We start from the raw sequence: 27,592 nt of genomic DNA, 5'->3' as shown, positions 1-27,592 counted from the left end.
CTTCAGGGAGTGCAGTTAGTGACAGTGTGGGCTCCATGCTAACGTAGCGCTGACAGCTTGGGCACGGGGGCGGGGCTTAGGAAAGGGTCAAATGACCAAAAAACTATGACTAAACTAAACTAAACTGTCCCTCTTCCTCTTAGACCGATCTGTAATAGTTTCGTTTATTTATTAAATATATTGCGATACATCAATACATATGTATTAACGCTAAAACTAAGCTAGCTCATTGAGTGTTGGCCAAACAGGACCAGGACCTGGACCAGGACCAGGACCTGTATGGCCAATCGACAGCATCGCGATACATCTCCATTACGAGAAAACACTACTGCTTTTGTCCACAGGGGGCGACAACCTCAACACAAAATTAGGATCTCCGTTAGCACACATGCTATTAAACGTGTGTACACGTTTAACTTGAATTAAATGGCCGCTGTCTCTTTAAACCCCCCCCCCCCCCCCCTTACGTTCGTGCTCCTCCTGCACCGTCTGGTTGACTTGGTCCACGCAGGCTTGGATGTCGTTCCAGGTGAGGAAGTCGCAGCCGTCCTCCCTGGCGGCCGCCTTGAGGCGCATCAGCTCGTCCATGTACCTGAAGAGCACACGGGTACGTCAGACAGCCGCGGTGCGTTCAGGGAACACAGAGAAACCTCATCGCTAATATCCTTTTCCCCACTTAGATTTCCGAGTTGTTTAAACGCAGGGAAACTTGTTAGAAAATAGGCGATAGTAAGACGTTCTGTTTTTTGAGAGCATATTAATAGCATGTTTTGGATGTTAATACATTGTAATATTTTGTATTAATCACTGTTGATTTTATTAATTATATATTCACTTAATTTGTCCCAAAAACAAAATCCAGTGGGAAAGGGGCTTAAAGCTGTTTGTGTGTGTGTGTGTGTGTGTGTGCGTGTGTGTCACCTCTGTGCATAATCATCCTCCACGTTGCTGAGTCCGGTGACGGCGCTGGACAGCTGCTTCCAGAGCGCTGCTCGGTCTCCGGCGTCCATCGCCTGGTTCATCAGCACCACCGACGACAGCATCTCCACGGCAACCAGCAGCTCGGGGTGGGACAGCGAGCCCTGCGCGGCACAAATGAACCTCGTGAGTCAAAACCGACCACCACCATGGATACCACTTTTCCATGGCCATAAATTCTCTGAAACATCAGCTTATACATAAAAAATAATAATAATAATAAAAAGGTCACGTGACCATGTGACCACATGACGGTCTGGGTACCTCCGGGCTCTGCTGCTGCAGGCTGAGCAGCTCTCTCTGGTAGAGGTCTGCAGCACTGGGGTAGACCTCCGGCAGCTGGGCGTCGGGGTTCATCAGCTCCACCACCGTCTTCTCCGGCACGCCCGCCCTGACGGCGCTGTTGATGCGCTCCACCGCCCTCAACACTACACACACACACACACACACACACAGGGTTAAGTCGAGGAGCCGGTGCAGACGTAGAAAGGGAGACGAGGAGGATCATGTGTGGGCGTACTCTTCAGGTAGCCTTCTGCGACCTCATTGGCCACGTCCACGCCGCCCTGCAGCTCGTCCCTGGTCAGGGCTTCTCCCGGAGACGCCTAACGGGGGAAGAAGTCGGGATGAAGTCACACCGAGGAGACGGACTTTCACTTTGACTTTTGTTGTTTTGCGCACCGCTCGGCTACCTGGTCTTTATTCTCCCGGTCGGCCTGCAGCTGCTTGAGGTACCAGCCTTTGTTCTGGACCTGCAGGTTCTGGACCCCCACGGCTTTGAGGGCCTCGTACAGCTTGTCCTCGTCGCCGCTCAGCAGCGCCTGCTCGGCCGCGCTCAGGGCGTTGCTCACTGCGGGGGGGGGGACAGAGAGTCGGTGTTCACCATGGGCGCCGTGGAAACCGAGGCATCAAAACACACACACGCGCGTCATGTGACTCACCGTTGACCTGGTTGACGTTGCCCTGGATCTCCGCCTGGGTGAGGAGCTCGTCGTAGATGTCTCGCTCTGCGTCGGCGTTCTCCATTTGCTGCGAGAAATGAGGCAGAAATATAATAAGCGCTACATGTTGGCAACATTTATTATCACATTGTCGCCTGCGGGACACCAGATATAGTAGAACATATTTCTTTCCAGTGTTTTTTTTTTGTTGCTTTGCCTGTTGGCGAAGGATGGAGTGATGTCATTCCCCTCTCCGCCCCCCTCGTGCTTTATACCGTCGTGGCTGATTTATCTGGTTCGTGTCCACTCAGCTTCTTTAATCTGTCCCGCTTCAGGCTGCGTGTTTCCATTATTTTTCTAATCGAAAGCCGCGGACAATCCGCTCTGTGATTAGATGGCCATTGTTACGGTCTCTCCAGGAAGACGTCGCCTCGGGGTCACCATTCCTCCATTCGTCCTCTCCGGCCATCTGAATGTCTGAATGATGGCTGAGGAGTTTAAAGAAAAAAGCTTTCGTACCCGCTTGCGTGAGTTGGCCACCTTCTGTCCTTTGGCCTGGTACAGCGTGTCGTGGTACTGGGGAGCAGAGACCGGGTCCAGGTGGACCAGCATGGCGTTGGGGTTCTGCATGGCGGCCACCGTGCCCTCCGGGACGCCCTGGTCGATGGCCTCGTTGATGGCGATCACGGCGGCATGCACTGAGGGCGGTGAGGAGATATTATGAGTTGATGTTATTGAGACGTGATGTTGAGTGTCAATCAACGTTGGACTTTAAAGCAACCTGTCAATCACCTTGTAGCCCCACCCTAAAGCATCTCCTGCTTTATGGTCTGTTTGACTCTAAATGACCATAATTTACTAAATGAACATCACGCTGTATTGAAGAAGACTTGAGACTTGAGATTGAGACCAAAAACTAATGTTTACAATGTTTACTGAGGGAATAAATCAAGATTTATATAGACTCATCTCGTCTTATTTGTAGACTTTCAACAATAAACTGATGCAGTAAAATATGATAGAAAGGGTTTCTTATTATGAATGCATGCGTCAATTAAACGACACCGTCTGCAGCTCTCAGATCCCGCCCCCTCGGCCCCCTCTCACATGCAGCTTCATCCACCGAGAGCTCATTGGCCAGGATGCCGCCAATCTTGCTGAAGGCGGGCATCTGGATCCCGTACTTTTCCAGCTCACTCTTCATGTTGTTGATCTCCTCCTCTGTGAGAGAAGACGGAGCAGAAGGAAGACATCAATGCACGGAGCAGATGAACGAGGGGGGGGGGGGGGGGGGGGGAGGGGGGGGGGGAGGCTGGAGGGAGGAGACAGGAGACAGACCATTCCTTGCTCATGTGTGAACCCAACTGACAGGAAAAGCTCTCACTATTACAAATTACTTTCACATTTCCAGCAGCTCCTCCACACTGAGGCCTGCTGGGTAAAAGAAAACCCTCCCCCTCCCCCTCCCCCTCCTCCTCCTCCTCCTCCTCCTCCTCCTCCTCCAGTCGGCGCTGCTTTCAGGGTCCAGACACACTTTAAACCTCATGTCAACTTTGTCAACACGGATGTAGAGTTAGGATGACATAATTGGGTTAACGGGGTTGGGGATGGGGGGGGGGCAGAATGAGGAAAACAGATGCACGGACTCGTGTTCAAGCTCACCGGTGAAATCCACTTTCCCATACAGGTCCTGGATCTGGGGGGCCAGGCCCAGCTTGAACAGGTACAGGCTGTAAAAGAGGACGGAGGCACAATGAATAAAGGAACAAGGCAGCGTAGAAACAATATTTACACACTGCTGGTGTGATGAATATTAAAACTGCAGTACGAGCTAATTACGGCACTGAAAAGACGGGAGTGAGAGGTTCAAAGACCGGCAGGTCAGAGCGGACATCGGAGTGCTGCCCTGTCATTTAAGAGGAAACAGATGTTTCAACGCTCCACCAAGTCGTCACTCAGGTCATAAACACATGCACTGGAACCAGAAGTCATATAAGAGCTAAGAGTGGTAGCTACCTGTCAATCACTTTGTAGCCCCGCCCTAAAGCATACCCTGCTTTATGGTCTGTTTGACTCTAAATGACCATAATTCACTAAATGAACATCACGCTGTATTGAAGAAGACTTGAAACTAGAGATTGAGACCAAAAACTAATGTTTACAATGTTTACTGAGGGAATAAATCAAGAGAAGTAGAGTCATTTATATAGACTTCTATACAACCAGAGGAGTCGCCCCCTGGTGGTCAGGAGAGAGAATGCAGCTTTAACACATGAAGCATAGACTTCTATACAACCAGAGGAGTCGCCCCCTGGTGGTCAGGAGAGAGAATGCAGCTTTAACACATGAAGCATAGACTTCTATACAACCAGAGGAGTCGCCCCCTGGTGGTCAGGAGAGAGAATGCAGCTTCAACACATGAAGCATAGACTTCTATACAACCAGAGGAGTCTCTGTCTCCGGGTGTTACTGCTTTGTGTTAGGACCACTCATAGAGCAAGGGCATATATATATATATATATATATTTATAAATACAAAAAAAAAAACATACACCCACACTATTAAAAGCAACCTGCTCTGCAGCTTCTGCACCGAACACCTTTCACTGTTAACCTCATAAAAAAAAGTCACAGGCTCCAACACACTCAGACCTTTGTGCACTCGCCATCCAATGAATGAGGAGTTCATGTTAACATCTAACCTCAGAGCCACCGGGAGGACGGCGGAGAGCCTACATGAGTGCATGTATACAGTAGATGCAGTGTTGCATGTTCTTAGAGCCTACCTGAGTGCATGTATACAGTAGATGCAGTGTTGCATGTTCTTAGAGCCTACCTATGTGCATGTATACAGTAGATGCAGCGTTGCATGTTCTCAGAGCCTACCTAAGTGCATGTATACAGTAGATGCAGTGTTGCATGTTCTCAGAGCCTACCTGAGTGCATGTATACAGTAGATGCAGCGTTGCATGTTCTCAGAGCCTACCTGAGTGCATGTATACAGTAGATGCAGTGTTGCATGTTCTCAGAGCCTACCTGAGTGCATGTATACAGTAGATGCAGCGTTGCATGTTCTCAGAGCCTACCTGAGTGCATGTATACAGTAGATGCAGTGTTGCATGTTCTCAGAGCCTACCTGAGTGCATGTATACAGTAGATGCAGCGTTGCATGTTCTTAGAGCCTACCTGAGTGCATGTATACAGTAGATGCAGCGTTGCATGTTCTTAGAGCCTACCTGAGTGCATGTATACTGTAGATGCAACATTGCATGTTCTCAGAGCCTACCTGAGTGCATGTATACAGTAGATGCAGCGTTGCATGTTCTCAGAGCCTACCTGAGTGCATGTATACAGTAGATGCAGCGTTGCATGTTCTCAGAGCCTACCTAAGTGCATGTATACAGTAGATGCAGCATTGCATGTTCTTAGAGCCTACCTAAGTGCATGTATACAGTAGATGCAGCGTTGCATGTTCTCAGAGCCTACCTTAGTGCATGTATACAGTAGATGCAGCGTTGCATGTTCTTAGAGCCTACCTAAGTGCATGTATACAGTAGATGCAGCGTTGCATGTTCTCAGAGCCTACCTAAGTGCATGTATACAGTAGATGCAGCGTTGCATGTTCTTAGAGCCTACCTAAGTGCATGTATACAGTAGATGCAGCGTTGCATGTTCTTAGAGCCTACCTGAGTGCATGTATACAGTAGATGCAGCGTTGCATGTTCTTAGAGCCTACCTAAGTGCATGTATACAGTAGATGCAGCGTTGCATGTTCTCAGAGCCTACCTAAGTGCATGTATACAGTAGATGCAGCGTTGCATGTTCTCAGAGCCTACCTGAGTGCATGTATACAGTAGATGCAGCGTTGCATGTTCTTAGAGCCTACCTGAGTGCATGTATACAGTAGATGCAGCGTTGCATGTTCTTAGAGCCTACCTGAGTGCATGTATACAGTAGATGCAGCGTTGCATGTTCTTAGAGCCTACCTGAGTGCATGTATACAGTAGATGCAGCGGGGCATGTTCTTTCTGTCGTATATGTCCGTGGTTTCCGGGTAGAAGATCTGAAACACAAGCGGGGACACAGTGGATCAGACCTGTCGGCAGGCCTTACGCGGCATCGGCACGCCGGGCGTGTCGCAGCGTGCGTGCGGCCGTGATTGAGGGTTAGGAGCTCCGATCGGGGGAATCGCTCAATGGAGACGCGCCCTGGCAGCGTGTGAAACGAGAAGGACTCAAATGTTCTGTTGAAGCTGCCAGTCGGGATCGTTGACTTTTCTTTTCTGTTCCATGACAACGAGTTAACAGGGTGGAACGCCCTCAGGAGAACACTGCTACTGTAATAAGGTTAACTTCTTTTATTCTGAAAAGCCATTAAAAACACCATGAAGATCCTTTTCCACAGATCTTTTATGTTTTTCAAGGTAATCTGTCGTATGAACAGAGTTTGTGTTGAGGGATAATCTGAATCCAGTTAACCGACAACGTTAGGGAAGTCAACGTTATGCGATAGTGATCTTCAAGGCCTGTTCCTCATAGATTTAGAACGGATTTGCAAATTAATTTAAAAAAGCAATGCATTTATAATTGCAGGTATGAATCCTCGACCGATGGATGATATTTAATAAAAATAAAAGGTCACCACTCCACTCTCTGAGTTGCAGGCTCACCTTCGGCAGCCCTTTCTCCGACATGGCGTTGAGCCACTGGATGACGTTGTCCGTGTGCCTGAAATGAAGACCGGTGGCCTGGAAGAGAGAAACCAGACGTCAGGACCAGTTCGTCCAAACCGGACCTGCAGCACGTCGCCGAGGTTCTACGGAGGTTTTCTAGAACCACAAAATGTCTCACAGTTCCACCTCAGAACTTAATAATGGAGATTAACATGTTTTTTATAGCACCATGAAAGACAGGAAGGTGTTTTGTGGCCAAAAGTCAAAACACTGGTAAGATGTACGAACTCTTTCAGAAAACATGCTGGGAACGTTTTTTTAATAATGGGAAGTATAAAAAGATCTTTAAATACTTATCTGGATATTGATAGTTCCAAGAGGAAGATCTTTTAAATAGCACAACCTCAGGTTTGGGCTTTTACTTGAGAACTAAAACCTGGATTACTTGATGATATGCTGAGGATATTCAACACTATATTTGAAACTATATTCTGACACTCCTTTATCTTCCTTTGATGTCCAAACACACAAAGCGTGTCTTCACCTTGTAGCGCGTCTGCTCGCGGTCGTAGATCTTCTTGAGGGACACGGTCTTCGGGGCGAAGAAGTTGCCCAGTTTGGCCAGATAGACGCCGTTCCTAAGCCCCTCCTCCAGCTCCGTGGTGGGAGGCAGCTCCTCGTCCAGACAGGCCTCCATCCATCTGCAACGGAGAGCACACACACACACACACACACGCGTGAACATCACAACACAAAGAGGAAACACACATTCGTACTTAAATACACGGCTCAGGGGATAATTACTGCAAACTGTTTTTTATTGGAAATAGAAAGCATGAAAATGACCTTGTTGGTAGTCTTGAGAAACTAGCTTGGATTTATTTATTTTTTTAAAACAACCAACCAATGACTTTTCACCTGGCTTCACCTCCACGAGGCTCAACTTCCTGTTGATGGACTCATTGATCCTGCTATGATGGAACGTAAAGGATCATTCCTCACAGTGTGTCAGAGGAACTGTAGAAAGAGTACAACTAAGTGTACCTATGAGGCACCATCTCGTGAATTATGCTGCACACACACACACACACACACACACACACACACACACACACACACACACACACACACACACACACACACACACACACACACACACACACACACACACACACACACACACACACACACACACACACACACACACACACACACACACACAGCGAGTTCCCAGCATTCCTCACGTGTGACATTTCATTTCTTTTAGGTCATACAGTCACATTCCTGCTCCGATCTCCCACACCGGGACTGGATTCCACCGTCACCGCCCAGTAACCACGCAGGAGGCCGGCCCGCTGCGTTTCCTCCTTTCGCTGTCGGATATCGATCCGGTTCGAGGTCGTTCAAGGTCGTTCGAGGGGAGAAGTTCTACTCACTTTCATCTCCAAGTCAGTAACCGACTGACGAACAATGTGTAAAAGGAACATATTGTTGCTACATTGTCACCGGATTGTAACGGTTACTCGACGCCCATCAAAGCAATAAATCCTGTGCATTTCAACATTACCTTTTATTATCGTTTTTTCCTGAATAGAGCTTGAACGCAGCGCGATGCTGTGACAGTGATTGGCCAGTCTGTGTTTGAGGGCGGGACTTAGCCAAGGGTCAATTAACAACATCGATTTGAACAACTGGGTCAGGGGTCACTGCAAAAGGTTTACTTACTCCACTTTTAGAACTAAGTGGTGTGAAAAGTGCAGAAAATCTACGTCAGCTCCGTTTCTTATTTATTTAGCTGTTTTTGTTAAATCAGCTTCTTTAAATTCTATTTATAAACTGTCAGAAGTGTCTTTTAATCTTCTGTGGGACTGTTGTTCCGCTTGTATATCTTCATCATTAAAGACCACATTGTCTCCTGCCCGTTAACTGGACGGCGGTGTCTTCCAAACACCAGATTACGACATGACCTTGAGTTTATCATCTGGAATGTGTGTGTGAGGTCAAACGTGCTCTCTCTCTCTCTCTCTCTCTCTCTGCTAAGAACACACTCCCACTCTTCGGTAACTAAAAGGTCTTTGTCAAGCAGCAACAAGGTTAACTATATCCTGAGTGAGATTAAAAGATTCCTTTCCTCCTACCCCCCTCTCTCTCTCTCTCTCTCTCACACACACACACACACACACGTATTGGAGCTTAGAAGCTCGTTCATTTCTTGTTGGGTGCGTTTGGTCCTCGTACAAACACACTCACGCCCACGCGTGGCCCGGCCGACACGCAGCTGAAACAACTTCTCTTCCAGGAAGTGGTGCCACGGGGTCTCCAGACAGGGTCGGCCATTGAGGGGCCGGGGAACAGCCCCCTCCTTTCACGCCACGCCGGAGCAGTGAAAGGCTCCATAAAGACTCGCTCACTAATGGCTCTTTTATCAGAGGCTACACACCCTTTTTTCTTCTCCCAGGCCAGAGCAAACACAGACACACCCTCCACCCTCCACAGCCTCCACACCCTCCACCCTCCACCCTCCAGCCTCCACACCCTCCACCCTCCACAGCCTCCAGCCCCTCCACAGCCTCCACCTTCCACCCTCCAGCCCCTCCACCCTCCACACCCTCCACCCTCCACAGCCTCCAGCCCCTCCACACCCTCCACCCTCCAGCCCCTCCACCCTCCACACCCTCCACCCTCCACCCTCCACAGCCTCCACCCTCCACAGCCTCCAGCCCCTCCACAGCCTCCACCCTCCAGCCCCTCCACCCTCCACAGCCTCCACCTTCCACCCTCCACCCTCCACAGCCTCCACCCTCCACCCTCCAGTCTCCACCCCCCCCCAGAGGCAGAATGGGATTTCTGAACGCCGGCGACCGGATTGCGACAACCGCGATGCGTCACGTTTGTGGTTATTACGACACCGACAGCCACGATCAACCGCGCTCTGTAATTAGTTAACATGAATTCTTGAGCTGCGTTCAAGTGAGGTCACCAAGCGACCTTCACTTTCTAAATCGGCACATTCTTGAGTGCAGGTGGACGTTAGCGCCATAAAGAAATGACCTCCTGAGGTATCGTGTTCGTGGGAATGGGACGACACACTCACATCGCCCTGCTTGTGATGGCAAAACATGCAAATTTATCCAAAATAAAATGTGATATCCGTCAAACTAGCAAATTATAAAAAAGGTTAAAATGGTTCAACGGAAATAAGGGGGGAAGAAAATCAATACTGCATCACTGTTATGAAATGAAATATGAGAAATGACACAAAAATGGCTGCAAATCCAAAATGAATTAATATTAATTATTATAGAATCAAGTGAGCCAATAAAAAGGGAACCACCAAACGAGTCAGTTTTTATCCTGAACCCGGTCAGAAATCAATCAAAATTAAAAGAAATAGTTCCAGAATGCTTTTGGTCAACCCGAATTGAACGAGAGGCGTTTTTTTCTCCCACCGGTGAAACGCAACGCGTCCATCCGCCCGTGATTGGGATCCACTCCGTTGGCCAGCGCTCCACCAAGTTTCATGACAGTCGGGCCGGTAGAGCTGGAAGACAATATGATCAGAACTACGTCTCCACATCAAAGACTTATTCACGGCGGCGCCGCAGGAAGCCGTGGAAACGCCACAGGTCTCATCCTCTCAGGTTCAGGGGTCAGTCCTGTAGGAAGCCGGCGGTGTGTGGCGGAGCTTCCGGACCCTAGAAAGCTCCTTGACACAGCCCCCCCCCCCCCCCCCCCCCCTCCACCCCCAGGTTGTCGTCAGCTGCACTTATTGTTTAATGCCAGCGGAGCTCAAGCCAACAGACCACACGCCTCGTTAGCGTTGGCTTTGTCCTCTCGGGGAGCGGCCTGATGGGTTCTCTGGCCAAGAAACAATCAATCATAATCCGTCATCTCGGAGTGACAGAAAAAAGACTTTTTTTTTAAATACAATCAGACGGGATATTAAGATGTTTCAACAGTATTTAAATCGCCACGTTAAGAAAGTCCTACGCAGTAGAATGAATGTTTCTTTTAATTCACAGTAAAAGCATCGCTGCAGGAGATGTTAAAGCAACAGGAAGTAGATGATTACTCGTTAGTCATCGGGCTAAAAACAATTAATTCATTTGTTGATTTAAAAAAGGAGTGGGGAGCTTTTCTCTGTTTTCCTTTTATGAACTGAAGACTTTGCTGTTCGTGACAGACAAAAAAAGGCTGCAGAAGTCTGAAGGACGTTGTACCCCGGACGTATTACTGGACCCGCTGGAGGGAAGGGGGGCACGGGAGAACCAGAACCAGGACTGAGAGGGGCAGACTGTCAGACCTGCTGCAGTAAAAGGTTTTCTAAAAGGGAACCTGGTGCTCAGAGACACTACCACTTTAGTCCACAGGGGGCACCAGAACCAACACTACCACTTTAGTCCACAGGGGGCACCAGAACCAACACTACCACTTTAGTCCACAGGGGGCACCAGAACCATCACTACCACTTTAGTCCACAGGGGGCGACAGAACCAACACTACCACTTTAGTCCACAGGGGGCACTAGAACCATCACTACCACTTTAGTCCACAGGGGGCGACAGAACCAACACTACCACTTTAGTCCACAGGGGGCGACAGAACCAACACAAAATAAAAGCTCCTCTTAGTTGCTTTGATGAAGTTAATAATCTCTAATTTCAGAGTTTGTAGCTTTGGTTAAAACCTTAAAAACAAGTTGGTCCATATATTTCACGAGGTGACGAGCCTCTTCATTAAACATTAAACCTTAAACCTTAAACCGAGGCTCAGCCAACGCATGAACCCCGCCCTCCACTTAAGCCTCCAGTTAAGCCAAGGAAACCCCCCCCCCCCCCACCCGCTGTACACAGATACGCATTCTCCACAAGTCCGACCAGAAACACACAAAGGAGGGCCCAACATTATGCTAATGCTACACAACAATGTCCTGTATCGTGTTGCTCCCCCCCCACCCCCACTCCCACCCCCCGCCATTATAAAAAGGAGGAAGTGCTGTGTGTTTTACAGAATATCTGGAAAGGCAAATCATGTGTGGTGGTGAGCTTTAACTGGCAGCAGCACAATGTCGAGGTACAGATACTATTCACACACACACACACACACGCACACACACACACACACACACACACACACACAAAGACGCTTTCTGTTTCCTGTTAACCACCCACCTCTTCCATTGTGTCGAGTCTAATTAAAGACGGGGTTTTAAGAGCAGTCCGGTTCAGACCCAGCGAGTGTTCACAAAGCACAAAGGAGAAAGAAGGATGGAGTGAAACCAGGAGAGAAAAGAAAAGAGGCAACACACACACACACACACACACACACACACACACACAGAAAGAAAAAGGTTAAGCGAGAGCCAAGATGTCCATTTCATGCGTTGCTGCAACGCTGGAATCTGTAGCACCAACCGAGCTCCAACCAGCCGGCAGCAGCTGGACCGCCGGTAATCATCTTGTTTTGTTTAACAAGAAACAGAAAACTTCACACTATCGCCGTTCACAGCCGGTGACCCCGACCCCGTTATTACAGCTTCTCTCAGCGCGTCTGCAAATCAAGACCAGTTATCTTGATATTCGACTACACTTCACACTTTCAAAATAAAAGCCCTGAACATATTCTATTTGCACAAGGAGAAATTAGCTTGTTTTTCTGAGGCTGAGGGGCCGCCGGGTCTCTGCAGATTAAGACGCCACAACTCACTTCTAGCAAAGTAACGATGAGGCAATCTATTTAGTTTTTTTTTTAGGAAAAACCCTACACAGTGTGTGCCTTTAACTTTCCTCTAATCTTTCACGGTTCTCAAATTTGAGGATTTGCTGATTTTGTTCATTTTTACACGATTGAAACTGAATTTGTTGAGGTACATTTGACCCACAGCAAAAAAATAATAATAATAATTGAGGGACGCCATCTTCTTACAAATGGAGTAATTAGATCACATGTCGAATCAGTGAACGAGATGAGGAAATAAAGTTGATGAATTAAATGCGGATATGAAAGCTGAATCTATCATAAAAAGTCATACATGCTCATTTATATAAAAACAAATTTTTTCCTCTCAAATGCGAGTCATTCATTTTCTGTTAGTGACATTATAATAATGGTTCGTGAATGTTTTAATAATTATCTAGAAATATAATACATCATATTTGCTGCGGTTTCCATTATGTGTAGTTTAAGACGCGTTGAAAAGCCTTTTCTTTACTAAAAGCACACTTTTAACGGATGTGACCTTTGACCCTGGAGGGCAATCCAAATAGATAATTACCAATCACATCTGACCTGCTGGCGTCGGAGCCAAAACTGTGCAAATATTATAAAAATCAAGGTGTGAGAGAGAGTCACGTAGGCCTGGGGTGGGGGGGGGGGGGGGGGGGGAGTGTGTGTGTGTGTGTGTGTGTTTGTGTGTGTGTGTGCGCGTGTGTGTATTTCATCACCGATTCAAAAGAACTGATCCCGGGCCCTGTGACGGCATTTCCCAAAAACCGGAAGAGTAACTTGCGGCCTCGGGTTTCACAGACGGCCAGGTGAGAGTCTGTGGAAGGGGGCGGGGCCTCTAGGGAGCACCCATCCCTCTCCCTCTCGTTCCCACATTCTGGGCTGTTGACTGTGTGACTCAGGCCTCGAGTCCTGGGAGGAAACGTTTACGCAGCAACCAGAAAACGGCCTGCAGCGCTGCAGACCTCGAACGCGTCGGTATCACACTCGCATGTAAATTTACAGTGAAACTGAAACAGTGACCTACTGTATTCAGCTCTATACGTCACATTGCTGTTAAAGCAATGCATGCTGGGACTTGAGTATTTACTGCTTACATATTAATGCACATTTTGATTACAATACGTTACTGTATTTCTTCCTTACAGTAGATATGCTGTAAATTGTACATTATATTGCTGGAGAAACTGTTACCACTTAAATGTCGTAATCTTCAAAATACAGCAAAGTACTATTACTAATTACTGCACTATTTTGATTACAATACTTTACTGTATTTCTCCCATACAGTAGATAAGCTGTAAATTGTACATTACATTGCTGGAGAAACTGCTGCCACTTAAATGTTGTGATTACAGTAATTTACTGTAATTTTACGGTAAAAAGGTTTTATAGCAAAATAATGATTATGATTGTTCTACGTTCCTCTACGTTCTTAGTGTTTACGTCTGTGTGGACCAGAACCAGACATTTAGTCCACCTCACAGCCCCGCTAACAGCCAGATGAATAGTTAGCATTCATGGGCACCGAGGAATAAATCTTTCGTGACTTTATGAAATAAACGTCCCCCCCCCCCGAGGACAGATGGTATCACCCAGATTGTTCTCCTCGTATCAAACACAATATGGAGGCACGAGGTTACGCAACATTCATTGCAGCAAGCGTCTGTACACAAGAAGCGTTTGGAAACTATTTGAAAACAGGAAATTACAGGCAAGTGGCCAGAGCCGGAGGAGGAGCTGGGCTGGTCTCTCAGTGAAGGGTGAGGTCGAGAGGACGGAGCGACAGAACCTTCCACAGCGTGAACGATCCAACTTGAACAACACTTCATATTAAAGAGTTTAGAGGCATTGAGCAACGCTTGAAATTAGTCATCTTCTTTTCTTTTCTTTTCAATGTATAAATTGTGCAACATTTCTAGTACAAACATTTGCTGCTGTGACAGTTAACTGGGATTATTATAATAATTGTGATTCATTATCCCAATAATCACATGTTCGTAAATGTGCTTAAAACTCGAACGTGCTAAAGTTAGCTCTCCTCTTGTCGATTTCAAAAGAGTGCATCACAATGTAGTATCATCAGGGATATCAGTATGGGTATATTATATTATATTATATACCCTAATATTACCAGGCTGAGCAGTAATATCACCAGGAAGCATTAACGCTCATCTTTTTATCAATATCGGCCCATAATAAAGATCCATTTAGTTTTTTTGAACTATTTGGAGCTTGAACGCACAATAACGTCACTCAATGGACCCTCACTGAGTTAGCGGTTAGCTATTAGCAGGGAGAGGAGCATGATGGGAAATTGTTATTTATTTATTATCATTCGGGACTACAGATGAAAAATAGCCTCTTGGCTAACTCTAGTACATTTACATAAATGTTTTTATTAATGTGCACAAATAAACCAAAGTAAAATTACGACATAACAACAGGCGTTGCTACGCTGTTAGCTCCGTTATTTAGCCTAGCAGGACTGTGCTGCCAACAGCCAACTTTAACTAGCTAACGGTAGTTTTCCTCTTGCCAATTTTAAACGGATCCGTTGTCGACACTTTAGCATCATCTGGGATTTTCTTTTCTTTTACTGTACATCAGTATAAAGATCACATTTATTGGCGTTTATAACCGCATGGAGGCACACACACAGTTTACTTGCCCCGCCCATTAATGTCGATCCCTGCCTTTATCTGTACTCGGAAGACGGAGAGGGATCAAGGATGAAAGACTCTCCTGCATGATGGAGCAGAGATAAAACAGAGGATTACTCTGTTTACGGTGCAGGATTCTCTGTTGCAGACGGTGTTCTCTTAAAAGGAGGATTTAAAGCGACGAGACGACGCAAAATCCAGCACGAAGAAGCGCCGACGCGAGCAGCGACACGTCGAAAAGCTAACGCGCGATGTGAGAAGTTCACGGCTTGCAGCTGAAAGTTTACCTGTAAAGTGGTTTGGAGACTCAACAAGTATACAACCATGTTTCTCACCGCCTTTAAAAATGGTATTAAATTGAATGTAAAGCAGACGGATCTCAAAGACGGGTTTGAAAGAAGTTATCGGGTATCTGTGGCTGTTGCACGGCTGAAATAAACACGTCCAATAATTTCCTTTAGCCTCAAATTCAAATGAGAAAAAGAGAAAAGACCGGCGTTTGCTTGACAACCGTGAGCGCTAACAACTATTATTAATTAATGCATCTATTCTACATCCTCCAGTCTTACTTTTTAGACAAATCACATTGAGAATAAATCTCCGTACACTATATTTAGCTATTATCATCCTAAAAATGCACAATTTTGGTTGAGTCCCTACATCTCCAGCCCGTTGCCCGTTCTGCTGGGAAAATACGGATTCACCCCCGAAATATATGTATGAAGAAAAAAGCTTAATTGAACCCAAACTGACGGCAGCCATGTTTGTTGTTTACGTTCTTTAACACCTTCATTGGAAAAAAGGATGCTGTGTTTTTATGTTTTTAGGTTGGATTGTTAAAAAAAAAACTAGCATATCTCAAGAGGACCAACCCTCGCTGTAAAGGAGTGCGTTTCACTGCACTTTGATTTAATGAAAACAACTCAAAATGTAACACCAAGAAATCAAATCATTCGAAAAGAAACAAGAGAGAAGTCTGAGTCGAGTGTCGATGATGTAACACCAAGAAGAATACCGCCGTGCTATTTGTTCCCTTTGTCCAAACAACAACAACAACAACCACCACCACCTCGCCTCGGGGTGAATGCCGATCATTCTTCAGTGTCACTTATTGTGACGTCAACTCTTCTTAGGAAAGTGAATTTGTTTTTGTTCAGTTTATCCGTCACACAAACGCAGGTAGGATGACCTCAGCCGGTGACAGTGAGGAGGTAACCCGGCAACCACAGGTGAACTCTGCCGTTACTAAGCAACAGTCGCTACGACGGGACTGTAATGTTTGGATGAACGACGTCCGGTTAACAGCATTGTTCCGTTTCCTTTAAAAAAAGTTACTTAGTCATTTTTGTTTCTATTCTTATAAATAAATAAATATATACACACATACAGTATATATATATATATATTTTTTTTATTTTTTATTTAATATTTTTATATATATATATATATATATATATATATAAACACATATATTTTATATATGTATGTATGTATATATATATATTAGTTATTTATTTTAATTTTTTAAATTTTGCTTTGCCTCATCTCCATTTTTTTAAAGCTCTATATAAATAAAGTTATTACTATTATTATAGTCAAAGTCAGCAGACTCAAATTAAGATGCCGTCGATTCACATTTAGTTCAAAATCACTGAACAGACTGACATTTTAAAAACACTCTAAAAGCAACGTTTACCGTTCTTATTTATTTTATTTTCCCAGGCTGCTATGAAAGTGAACTATTTTGCATCTCGCCGTCATGAAGCCACAAAGACACGAACATGAATACAAATAAATGTACAGTGCCATTTTGTTTGCACAGCTGTTATACGATGACAGACGTCCCAGTGTGTTTCAGTTAGAAGGATCTGCACGTTCATCAAAGCTCTGCTTCGGTTCTTTACGGCACATAAAGGTCGACGCGGTGAAAGGAGTGTTTCCAGTTATTCACCGTTCTGCTCAGTCGCATGCAAATAACAATAGAAACGTGAGCACCGACGCCTGCAGAGTGTATACAAGTTAAAAGTTATATTTGCTAAATCAGCACAAACTCTTCCCAGTGAGAGTCAGCGTGTATTCGGATAATTTGGTTTAAAAAATAAAGTACTTTCAAGACCATCAATTCAGAAAAGTGCATTTATTTCCCCTCAAAACCTTAGAAATGTCGTGTTTACAGTGAACCTGTCATTTAGAGAAGTTACACAAAACACTAATTAGACGGCGTTTTGACTCCAGACCTGAACCTGAACCCCCCTCTCAGAATCTAAACAGGCCCTGCTCTGTGGGGGGGGGGGGGGGGGGGGGGGGGGGGGGGGGGGAGTAAAAGTCGCAGCAATGCGGGGGAGAAGGGCTCTATATCACCACACGGGAATCAGTTCCTAGAGGTCGTGAGTTTCACGTTGAAGTCCACCAGCTGTTAAAAATACAACGCAGCTATTTGAATGATTGTGGTACGGTTTCTGGTTTTCAGCGTGTCAATTTATTTCAGTACTTTGTACTTTTAAAGTGTTTTTTAGTGCTGCTTTTATGTTTTGGTGGACATTAAAGTCCTATGCTATGCTATCCTATGCTATGCTATGCTGTGTCAAAACAATTGCGAATCTGGCTTATGCCCAAAGTTCCGCTTTGTGATCTGGAAATGTATGCAAATGAGCACATATTTAAATATATGTGCTAATGTATGCAAATTAGCACATATGTAAATGCCTGATTTGCATGCTGAAAAAAAGAAATCCCAGAAAACTTATAATATAAAAAGATAATTGTCTTAATGTAAGTAATCAACTGGGGAAGTTTAATTATATGAAGTTATAGGAGAACATGTCCGACGGCATTCCCAGAGACTGAAGAGGAGAACGACACACGGCTGAATGCACAGAATGTCAGTTTGGTAAGAGCATAATGCATCAACTGACCTTAAAGAGACAGTACGGGCAAGTTAGGATGATCGGCGAGAGCAGAAGAGTGGGTCAGTGGTTAGCGGTTCAATCCCCGCCCTAGTCGATGTGTCCTTGAGCAAGACACTTAACCCTGAATTGTTCCCTGTAGCTGTTCTAGGGTGTATTAATGTAACATGATTGTAAGACACAACCCTTAACCAACAAGGTAGGTTGAGGCGACACAACCAACAAGTTAGGTTGAGGCGACACAACCAACAAGGTAGGTTGAGGCGGCACAACCAAAAAGTTAGGTTGAGGCGACACAACCAAAAAGTTAGGTTGAGGCGTCACAAAACCAACATGTTAGGTTGAGGCGTCACAAAACCAACATGTTAGGTTGAGGCGACACAAAACCAACATTTAGGTTGAGGCGACACAACCAACAAGTTAGGTTGAGGCGACACAACCAACAAGGTAGGTTGAGGCGACACAACCAAAAAGTTAGGTTGAGGCGACACAAAACCAACAAGTTAGGTTGAGGCGACACAAAACCAACATGTTAGGTTGAGGCGACACAAAACCAACAGTTAGGTTGAGGCGACACAAAACCAACAAGTTAGGTTGAGGCGACACAAAACCAACAAGTTAGGTTGAGGCGACACAAAACCAACATGTTAGGTTGAGGCGACACAAAACCAACAAGTTAGGTTGAGGCGACACAAAACCAACAAGTTAGGTTGAGGCGACACAACCGGACCCGTCCACCTCCACCCGCCCGCTGAGGGCTTTAGCGTCGGTATTGCTACAAATGTTGGATGAGACCTGAAACACAATATCTCGTATTTGAAAAAGCAATAAAAGAGACAAAACAGGTCGGCGAGCTTTCAAATAGGGCGCGATAACCTCCGACGGCTCCTCTGGGTTTGATGGGAACATGAAAATGAGAGCGATAACAGAGTTTGCATCTGAGAGAAAGAGACAGTGTGTGAGTTCAGGTCGTCAGAGCACACACACTGCGTTCCTGCAGCTGCACACAGGTGCTGCACACACACACACACACATACACACACCCTGCTGTGCACCTGTCAGAGGCATTCCCATCATACCAGTGTGCATCAACACACACTCCCAGCATTCCTTTAACTCCCCGGCGTTCCTCTGCAGGCTCAGGTGTTCCCCTCCTGACACAAATGGGTTCTCAAAACAACAGAATCTTTCAGGTGTTTTCTCCTGCGTCTCTCTGGTGAAGGACAGGAAGTGGACTCTGTGGCTGCAGCGCTGCTCAAACAGTCAAAGCTGGTCCCTGCTGTCGTGTTTTTAGTGTGAAGATGTCGGCCATATTGCAATTGTTTGGATTCCTCCTGATGCAAATTTAAAAAAAATACAGAAATAACTTATACTACTACTAGTACTACTACTACTAGTGCTACTACTACTACTGCTACTAGTACTACTACTACTACTACTGCTACTACTGCTACTAGTACTACTACTAGTGCTACTACTACTACTACTACTACTGCTACTACTGCTACTACTACTACTACTAGTGCTACTACTACTACTACTACTGCTACTGCTACTAGTACTACTACTACTAGTGCTACTAGTACTACTACTACTAGTGCTACTACTACTACTACTACTACTACTAGTGCTACTACTACTACTACTACTACTGCTACTGCTACTAGTACTACTACTACTACTAGTGCTACTACTACTACTACTACTGCTACTGCTACTACTACTACTAGTATTACTGCTACTACTAGTACTACTACTACTGCTACTACTACTACTACTACTGCTACTGCTACTAGTACTACTACTACTACTAGTGCTACTACTACTACTACTACTGCTACTGCTACTACTACTACTAGTATTACTGCTACTACTAGTACTACTACTACTGCTACTACTACTACTACTACTGCTACTTCTACTGCTACTTCTACTACTACTACTAGTATTACTACTGCTACTGCTGCTACTACTACTACTACTACTACTACTACTACTACTACTACTACTACTACTACTAGTACTACTACTACTACTACTGCTACTACTACTACTACTGCTACTGCTACTACTAGTACTACTACTACTGCTACTACTACTGCTACTGGTACTACTAGTACTACTACTAGTGCTACTACTACTACTACTGCTACTAGTACTACTACTGCTACTGGTACTGCTACTGCTACTACTACTACTACTGCTACTACTACTAGTGCTACTACTACTACTACTACTGCTACTAGTACTACTACTAGTACTACTACTGCTACTACTACTACTACTACTACTACTGCTACTTCTACTACTACTGCTACTACTACTAGTACTACTACTGCTACTACTACTACTACTACTACTGCTACTACTACTACTACTGCTACTGCTACTACTAGTACTACTACTACTGCTACTACTACTGCTACTGCTACTACTAGTACTACTACTACTGCTACTACTACTACTACTGCTACTAGTACTACTACTGCTACTGGTACTGCTACTGCTACTACTGCTACTTCTACTACTACTGCTACTACTACTAGTACTACTACTGCTACTACTACTACTACTACTGCTACTAGTACTACTACTAGTACTACTACTGCTACTACTACTACTTCTACTGCTACTACTACTACTAGTACTACTACTACTACTGGTACTACTACTGCTGCTACTACTACTGCTACTACTACTACTACTTCTACTGCTACTACTACTACTAGTACTACTACTACTACTGGTACTACTACTACTACTACTACTACTACTACTACTACTACTAGTGCTACTACTACTGCTACTGCTACTACTACTACTACTACTACTACTGCTACTACTACTAGTGCTACTACTACTGCTACTACTACTACTACTACTACTAATACTAGTACTACTACAATACTGAATTAAAAAAAATCTCTTTTAAATCATCACGGCTAAATATGTACTTCTAATAAGTAACGGTGATGTATTTTAAAGTAAGTTAGTCACGATGGCTTCCTCCTTCCACCCCCTGATACTTCTGCACTCATTAGCCAATCGGCCTGTGGAAACATAATCCTGCGACACGTTTACTTCCATTTGGGCAGAAACGGCAAATTCCACTCTGACAAGCACATTTCTTTTGGGGGGGGGGGGGGTGGGGGGGGAAAAGTTGAGTCATGAACATGAAGAACGAAGGAAGAGAACGTTTTACGTTTCTCTTCATGAGTGGATTCTAATGTGAGACATTCCAACTGTTTTTTTGTTTTTTTTAAAGACGAAAAAAAGGCTTTTATTTTGGCGAGTTCAGAGACATTCGTCACTTTGTGGCTTCAGACGAAAACAGAAGTCCTTCCAGGAATTCCCTGGAGATCACAGACAGTAACGGAGCAGGTGAGATAAGATGTTGGTGGCGCGCGCCATGGCGGACTCACGCACCGGAACCGGTTGCTATGACAACTGTGGTTTTCTGTAGCAACAGTGGGAAACACTCGAATCAACCGAGAAGAATGAGTCACTTCCTGTCGCGCTCAAACCTTCCTCTTTTTAAAGCTGTTCCCACCCAGAGTCACACTGTGTGTGTGTGTGTGTGTCTGTGTGGGTGTCTGTCTGTGTGTGTGTGCGTGCGTGTGCTCAAACACTTTCTCACTAACTGCAAATAATTAAAATGCTACAGGTTTTGTGCGTCAATTATAAAAGTAAAGATCTACAATTACATCGTCGTTATTTTATCGCCTCGCTTTGAAAATCAGGAAATGAAAGTGTTGCTTCACGTGTTCTTTTTTCTGCAAAACCGAAGGAGCCAAAAAAAAAGTTCTGAAACGTGTGACCAGAGTTCCTGAGAGAGAGGACCAATCAGAGAGGACCAATCAATTCATTACGTTCTGATTGGTCCACGAATTACAGTAATTATGCTCCAGCTCTTACCGTTTGGCTTCCTCCAGGTGACAAAGGTACTCGTAGGCCATGTTCTGCTGCCGCTGCTCGTCCATCTCCTCCGCCGTGAGCCGCTCCACGCCATCCAGGACGGCTGAGGCCCAACAACAACAACAACAACAACAGGAATAAGAAAAGGTGCATTGGCTGAATGTACAGAATCACCGATGAGAGAAAACAGCTGTTTCCATCTGGCTCCCCGGAGCTCCTCACAGAAGGAACCCGGCCTCCTTCATCAGAGGCCCGTTAACACGAGAAGAACCCGGCCTCCTTCACTAGTGACCCGTTAACACGAGAGGAACCCGGCCTCCTTCATCAGAGGCCCGTTAACACGAGAGGAACCCGGCCTCCTTCATCAGAGGCCCGTTAACACGAGAGGAACCCGGCCTCCTTCATTAGTGACCCGTTAACACGAGAGGAACCCGGCCTCCTTCATCAGAGGCCCGTTAACACGAGAGGAACCCGGCCTCCTTCATTAGTGACCCGTTAACACGAGAGGAACCCGGCCTCCTTCATCAGAGGCCCGTTAACACGAGAGGAACCCGGCCTCCTTCATTAGTGACCCGTTAACACGAGAGGAACCCGGCCTCCTTCATTAGTGACCCGTTAACACGAGAGGAAGCCGGCTTCCTTCATCAGAGGCCCGTTAACACGAGAGGAACCCGGCCTCCTTCACTAGTGACCCGTTAACACGAGAGGAACCCGGCCTCCTTCATCAGAGGCCCGTTAACACGAGAGGAACCCGGCCTCCTTCATCAGAGGCCCGTTAACACGAGAGGAACCCAGCCTCCTTCATTAGTGACCCGTTAACACGAGAGGAACCCGGCCTCCTTCATCAGAGGCCCGTTAACACGAGAGGAACCCAGCCTCCTTCATTAGTGACCCGTTAACACGAGAGGAACCCGGCCTCCTTCATTAGTGACCCGTTAACACGAGAGGAACCCGGTCTCCTTCACTAGTGACCCGTTAACACGAGAGGAACCCGGCCTCCTTCACTAGTGACCCGTTAACACGAGAGGAACCCGGCCTCCTTCATTAGTGACCCGTTAATACGAGAGGAACCCGGCCTCCTTCATCAGAGGCCCGTTAACACGAGAGGAACCCGGCCTCCTTCATCAGAGGCCCGTTAACACGAGAGGAACCCAGCCTCCTTCATTAGTGACCCGTTAACACGAGAGGAACCCGGCCTCCTTCATCAGAGGCCCGTTAACACGAGAGGAACCCAGCCTCCTTCATTAGTGACCCGTTAACACGAGAGGAACCCGGCCTCCTTCACTAGTGACCCGTTAACACGAGAGGAACCCGGCCTCCTTCACTAGTGACCCGTTAACACGAGAGGAACCCGGCCTCCTTCACTAGTGACCCGTTAACACGAGAGGAACCCGGCCTCCTTCATTAGTGACCCGTTAACACGAGAGGAACCCGGCCTCCTTCATTAGTGACCCGTTAACACGAGAGGAACCCGGCTTCCTTCATCAGAGGCCCGTTAACACGAGAGGAACCCGGCCTCCTTCATTATTGACCCGTTAACACGAGAGGAACCCGGCTTCCTTCATCAGAGGCCCGTTAACACGAGAGGAACCCTGCCTCCTTCACTAGTGACCCGTTAACACGAGAGGAACCCGGCCTCCTTCACTAGTGACCCGTTAACACGAGAGGAACCCGGCCTCCTTCATTAGTGACCCGTTAACACGAGAGGAACCCGGCCTCCTTCACTAGTGACCCGTTAACACGAGAGGAACCCGGCCTCCTTCATCAGAGGCCCGTTAACACGAGAGGAACCCGGCCTCCTTCATTAGTGACCCGTTAACACGAGAGGAACCCGGCTTCCTTCATCAGAGGCCCGTTAACACGAGAGGAACCCGGCCTCCTTCACTAGTGACCCGTTAACACGAGAGGAACCCGGCCTCCTTCATCAGAGGCCCGTTAACACGAGAGGAACCCGGCCTCCTTCATCAGAGGCCCGTTAACACGAGAGGAACCCAGCCTCCTTCATTAGTGACCCGTTAACACGAGAGGAACCCGGCCTCTTTCACTAGTGTCCCGTTAACACGAGAGGAACCCGGCGGCCTCCTTCATCAGAGGCCCGTTAACACGAGAGGAACCCGGCCTCCTTCATTAGTGACCCGTTAACACGAGAGGAACCCGGCCTCCTTCATCAGAGGCCCATTAACACGAGAGGAACCCGGCCTCCTTCATCAGTGACCCGTTAACACGAGAGGAACCCGGCCTCCTTCATCAGAGGCCCGTTAACACGAGAGGAACCCGGCCTCCTTCATTATTGACCCATTAACACGAGAGGAACCCGGCCTCCTTCATCAGAGGCCCGTTAACACGAGAGGAACCCGGCCTCCTTCATCAGAGGCCCGTTAACACGAGAGGAACCCGGCCTCCTTCATTATTGACCCGTTAACACGAGAGGAACCCGGCTTCCTTCATCAGAGGCCCGTTAACACGAGAGGAACCCGGCCTCCTTCATTAGTGACCCGTTAACACGAGAGGAACCCGGCCTCCTTCATCAGAGGCCCGTTAACACGAGAGGAACCCGGCCTCCTTCATCAGAGGCCCGTTAACACGAGAGGAACCCGGCCTCCTTCATCAGTGGCCCGTTAATACGAGAGGAACCCGGCCTCCTTCATTAGTGACCCGTTAACACGAGAGGAACCCGGCCTCCTTCATTAGTGACCCGTTAACACGAGAGGAACCCGGCCTCCTTCATCAGTGGCCCGTTAATACGAGAGGAACCCGGCCTCCTTCACTAGTGACCCGTTAATACGAGAGGAACCCGGCCTCCTTCACTAGTGACCCGTTAACACGAGAGGAACCCGGCCTCCTTCATCAGTGGCCCGTTAATACGAGAGGAACCCGGCCTCCTTCATTAGTGACCCGTTAACACGAGAGGAACCCGGCCTCCTTCATCAGTGGCCCGTTAATACGAGAGGAACCCGGCCTCCTTCACTAGTGACCCGTTAACACGAGAGGAACCCGGCCTCCTTCACCAGTGACCCGTTAACACGAGAGGAACCCGGCCTCCTTCATCAGTGGCCCGTTAATACGAGAGGAACCCGGCCTCCTTCACCAGTGACCCGTTAACACAAGAGGAACCCGGCCTCCTTGATTAGTGACCCGTTAACACGAGAGGAACCCGGCCTCCTTCATTAGTGACCCGTTAACACGAGAGGAACCCGGCCTCCTTCATCAGTGGCCCGTTAACACGAGAGGAACCCGGCCTCCTTCATCAGTGGCCCGTTAATACGAGAGGAACCCGGCCTCCTTCACTAGTGACCCGTTAATACGAGAGGAACCCGGCCTCCTTCACTAGTGACCCGTTAACACGAGAGGAACCCGGCCTCCTTCATCAGTGGCCCGTTAATACGAGAGGAACCCGGCCTCCTTCACTAGTGACCCGTTAACACGAGAGGAACCCGGCCTCCTTCACTAGTGACCCGTTAACACGAGAGGAACCCGGCCTCCTTCATCAGTGGCCCGTTAATACGAGAGGAACCCGGCCTCCTTCATCAGTGGCCCGTTAATACGAGAGGAACCCGGCCTCCTTCATTAGTGACCCGTTAACACGAGAGGAACCCGGCCTCCTTCATCAGTGGCCCGTTAATACGAGAGGAACCCGGCCTCCTTCACTAGTGACCCGTTAACACGAGAGGAACCCGGCCTCCTTCACCAGTGACCCGTTAACACGAGAGGAACCCGGCCTCCTTCATCAGTGGCCCGTTAATACGAGAGGAACCCGGCCTCCTTCACCAGTGACCCGTTAACACAAGAGGAACCCGGCCTCCTTGATTAGTGACCCGTTAACACGAGAGGAACCCGGCCTCCTTCATTAGTGACCCGTTAACACGAGAGGAACCCGGCCTCCTTCATCAGTGGCCCGTTAACACGAGAGGAACCCGGCCTCCTTCATCAGTGGCCCGTTAATACGAGAGGAACCCGGCCTCCTTCACTAGTGACCCGTTAATACGAGAGGAACCCGGCCTCCTTCACTAGTGACCCGTTAACACGAGAGGAACCCGGCCTCCTTCATCAGTGGCCCGTTAATACGAGAGGAACCCGGCCTCCTTCACTAGTGACCCGTTAACACGAGAGGAACCCGGCCTCCTTCACTAGTGACCCGTTAACACGAGAGGAACCCGGCCTCCTTCATCAGTGGCCCGTTAATACACGGAAAACAATCAGAACAACAATGCGGGGTAGGGGGAGGTCACTGGGTCGGTTCCCAGCGTGGAGCCTCCAGAGAAATGTCCCCCACTGAAGTTGATCCTCCCAAAGTATGGAGGGGGAGAGGGGGGAGGGGCTAGAGGGGCGGGGGTCCTGTCACATCAGAGCTGGCCACATCATCAACAGGTAAATCCTGATTTCACAGCGTGGAAACATGACACACGTTCACAACACTTCTTGTTCTCTTGTTAAAAAAAAAAGAAGAAGAAGCGTTATTGTGCAATCCCAAATGAAAGATGGAGGACTGAATCACACGTTTCTCTGTAACACCATAACTCATAAAGTCTTTCTTTAAATCCACGGTGCTTGTTGCAGTTACAATATTCCGCCTCGTTTGCAATATTCGCCATAATTGACCATGATGTAACTTTTTCAACTGTAACCCTCTCCGCGCGGGCCTCTGTCCTCCTCCGCCGCGCGCTGCGTTACACATTTTAAAAAAAAAATAACTAACGCGGAAGTCATAATTAATGTGCAGCCACGCTGCCACAAGGCAAGTAAAAACCCGCTTCCTGCAAACTTTCCCTGAAGTTTTTTTTGGAGCGTTTGCACGAAGCGGAGCGCTGGTCCCGGATCTGCGGGGTGAAGCATCTCCAGAGGAGCACACACACGCGCACACACACACACACACACACACGCACACAGAAAGCCAGAAGAGAGTCCCAACTTACAGCCATATCTCGGCCGCAGCCCGTCCGTCTCGTCGGAAGTGGACATGTCCTCCTCTCTGCGCGTCAAACACGAGAAAAACGAACTTTACGCGCAGGTTTTTGGGGACAGTTTGCTTCTCGAACTCTCCGGAGATTTAAATAAAAAATATATTTAAAAGAAACCCGGGGAGGACCTTTCGGCCCTGTCGTTGCTCCTGTGCGCAGCTTGGACTGGAGACTTCTTCTCCTCCTCCTCCTCCTCCTCCTTCTTCTTCTTCTTCTTCTTCTTCTTCTTCTTCTTCTTCAAAGCGCACTGATGTCACTGGGTGTGTTCTTCCTAATCCTGAAGTATGCGTTTCAGGAAGCGGAGCTCGACGCCTGCACGGGCTGCAGGAACCTGCAGGCGCAGCGCCCCCTGCCGGCCGGTGCAGGCGGTGAGACCGGCGCCGGTGTCCAAAGGTGGTCCGGGGGCCTCGGGGCGCACCGTGAAAGGGGGGGTTATGAATAATGTGTATTTAGGGCTCAGTGGATGAAACATGATCTGTGATTGATTATTATGTTGTAGTTCAGCGTCTGGTGGAGAATCAGGAGATGCAATATTTATTAATTTGTTTTAAAGTCAAAGTTATTAATCTCTCTCTCTCTCTTTGTCTCTGTTTTATTGTTTCATTTTTTATTTCATCTTATTAAAAAAGAAGAAACTTAATTGAAAAACTTTATATTGTATTTATTAATTTCGTATGCTTTGTATAATTTCTTAAAATGCAATACAAAATAAAATGAAAATATAAATGTAATCATGTATCAGTTATTTAATTGTTTTCTCTCACCTGTTTCATTGAATATTATTGTCTATGATCTTATTTTTTACTTATTATTGCATATATTTGGTTTGTTCTCC

At 47.0% G+C, this 27,592-nt stretch overlaps 1 protein-coding gene across 6 annotated transcripts in view; it reads right to left on the bottom strand.

Moving 5' to 3' along the window:
* Positions 1–27,033, bottom strand: part of iqgap1 (IQ motif containing GTPase activating protein 1) — a 42,141-nt gene extending 15,108 nt beyond the window's left edge. The window contains exons 1-15 of one of the 6 annotated variants that reach the window (XM_034529685.1): positions 26,886–27,033; positions 26,713–26,768; positions 21,800–21,902; positions 7,136–7,292; positions 6,589–6,666; positions 5,906–5,982; positions 3,582–3,649; positions 3,027–3,140; positions 2,439–2,617; positions 1,920–2,007; positions 1,671–1,828; positions 1,499–1,583; positions 1,243–1,406; positions 922–1,082; positions 468–592 (exon numbers count right to left, since the gene is read on the bottom strand). In XM_034529685.1, coding sequence (XP_034385576.1) covers positions 468–592; positions 922–1,082; positions 1,243–1,406; positions 1,499–1,583; positions 1,671–1,828; positions 1,920–2,007; positions 2,439–2,617; positions 3,027–3,140; positions 3,582–3,649; positions 5,906–5,982; positions 6,589–6,666; positions 7,136–7,292; positions 21,800–21,902; positions 26,713–26,758 — 1,603 coding nt within the window. In that variant the 5' untranslated portion in view covers positions 26,759–26,768; positions 26,886–27,033. Of the gene's footprint in view, positions 1–467; positions 593–921; positions 1,083–1,242; positions 1,407–1,498; positions 1,584–1,670; positions 1,829–1,919; positions 2,008–2,438; positions 2,618–3,026; positions 3,141–3,581; positions 3,650–4,655; positions 4,677–4,705; positions 4,756–5,005; positions 5,056–5,905; positions 5,983–6,588; positions 6,667–7,135; positions 7,293–7,509; positions 7,625–21,799; positions 21,903–26,712 lie in introns of those variants that run through there. The other 5 variants (XM_034529683.1, XM_034529686.1, XM_034529688.1 and 2 more) reach the window with 5 other exon arrangements.
* Positions 27,034–27,592: the final 559 nt, after the last annotated feature.

Source organism: Cyclopterus lumpus, chromosome 3 (assembly GCF_009769545.1).
Source record: "Cyclopterus lumpus isolate fCycLum1 chromosome 3, fCycLum1.pri, whole genome shotgun sequence".
In the NCBI taxonomy this organism is placed as follows: Eukaryota; Metazoa; Chordata; class Actinopteri; order Perciformes; family Cyclopteridae; genus Cyclopterus; species Cyclopterus lumpus.
Note: the sequence above shows the minus strand (reverse complement) of the source record. Positions and strands in the feature narration are given on the sequence as shown.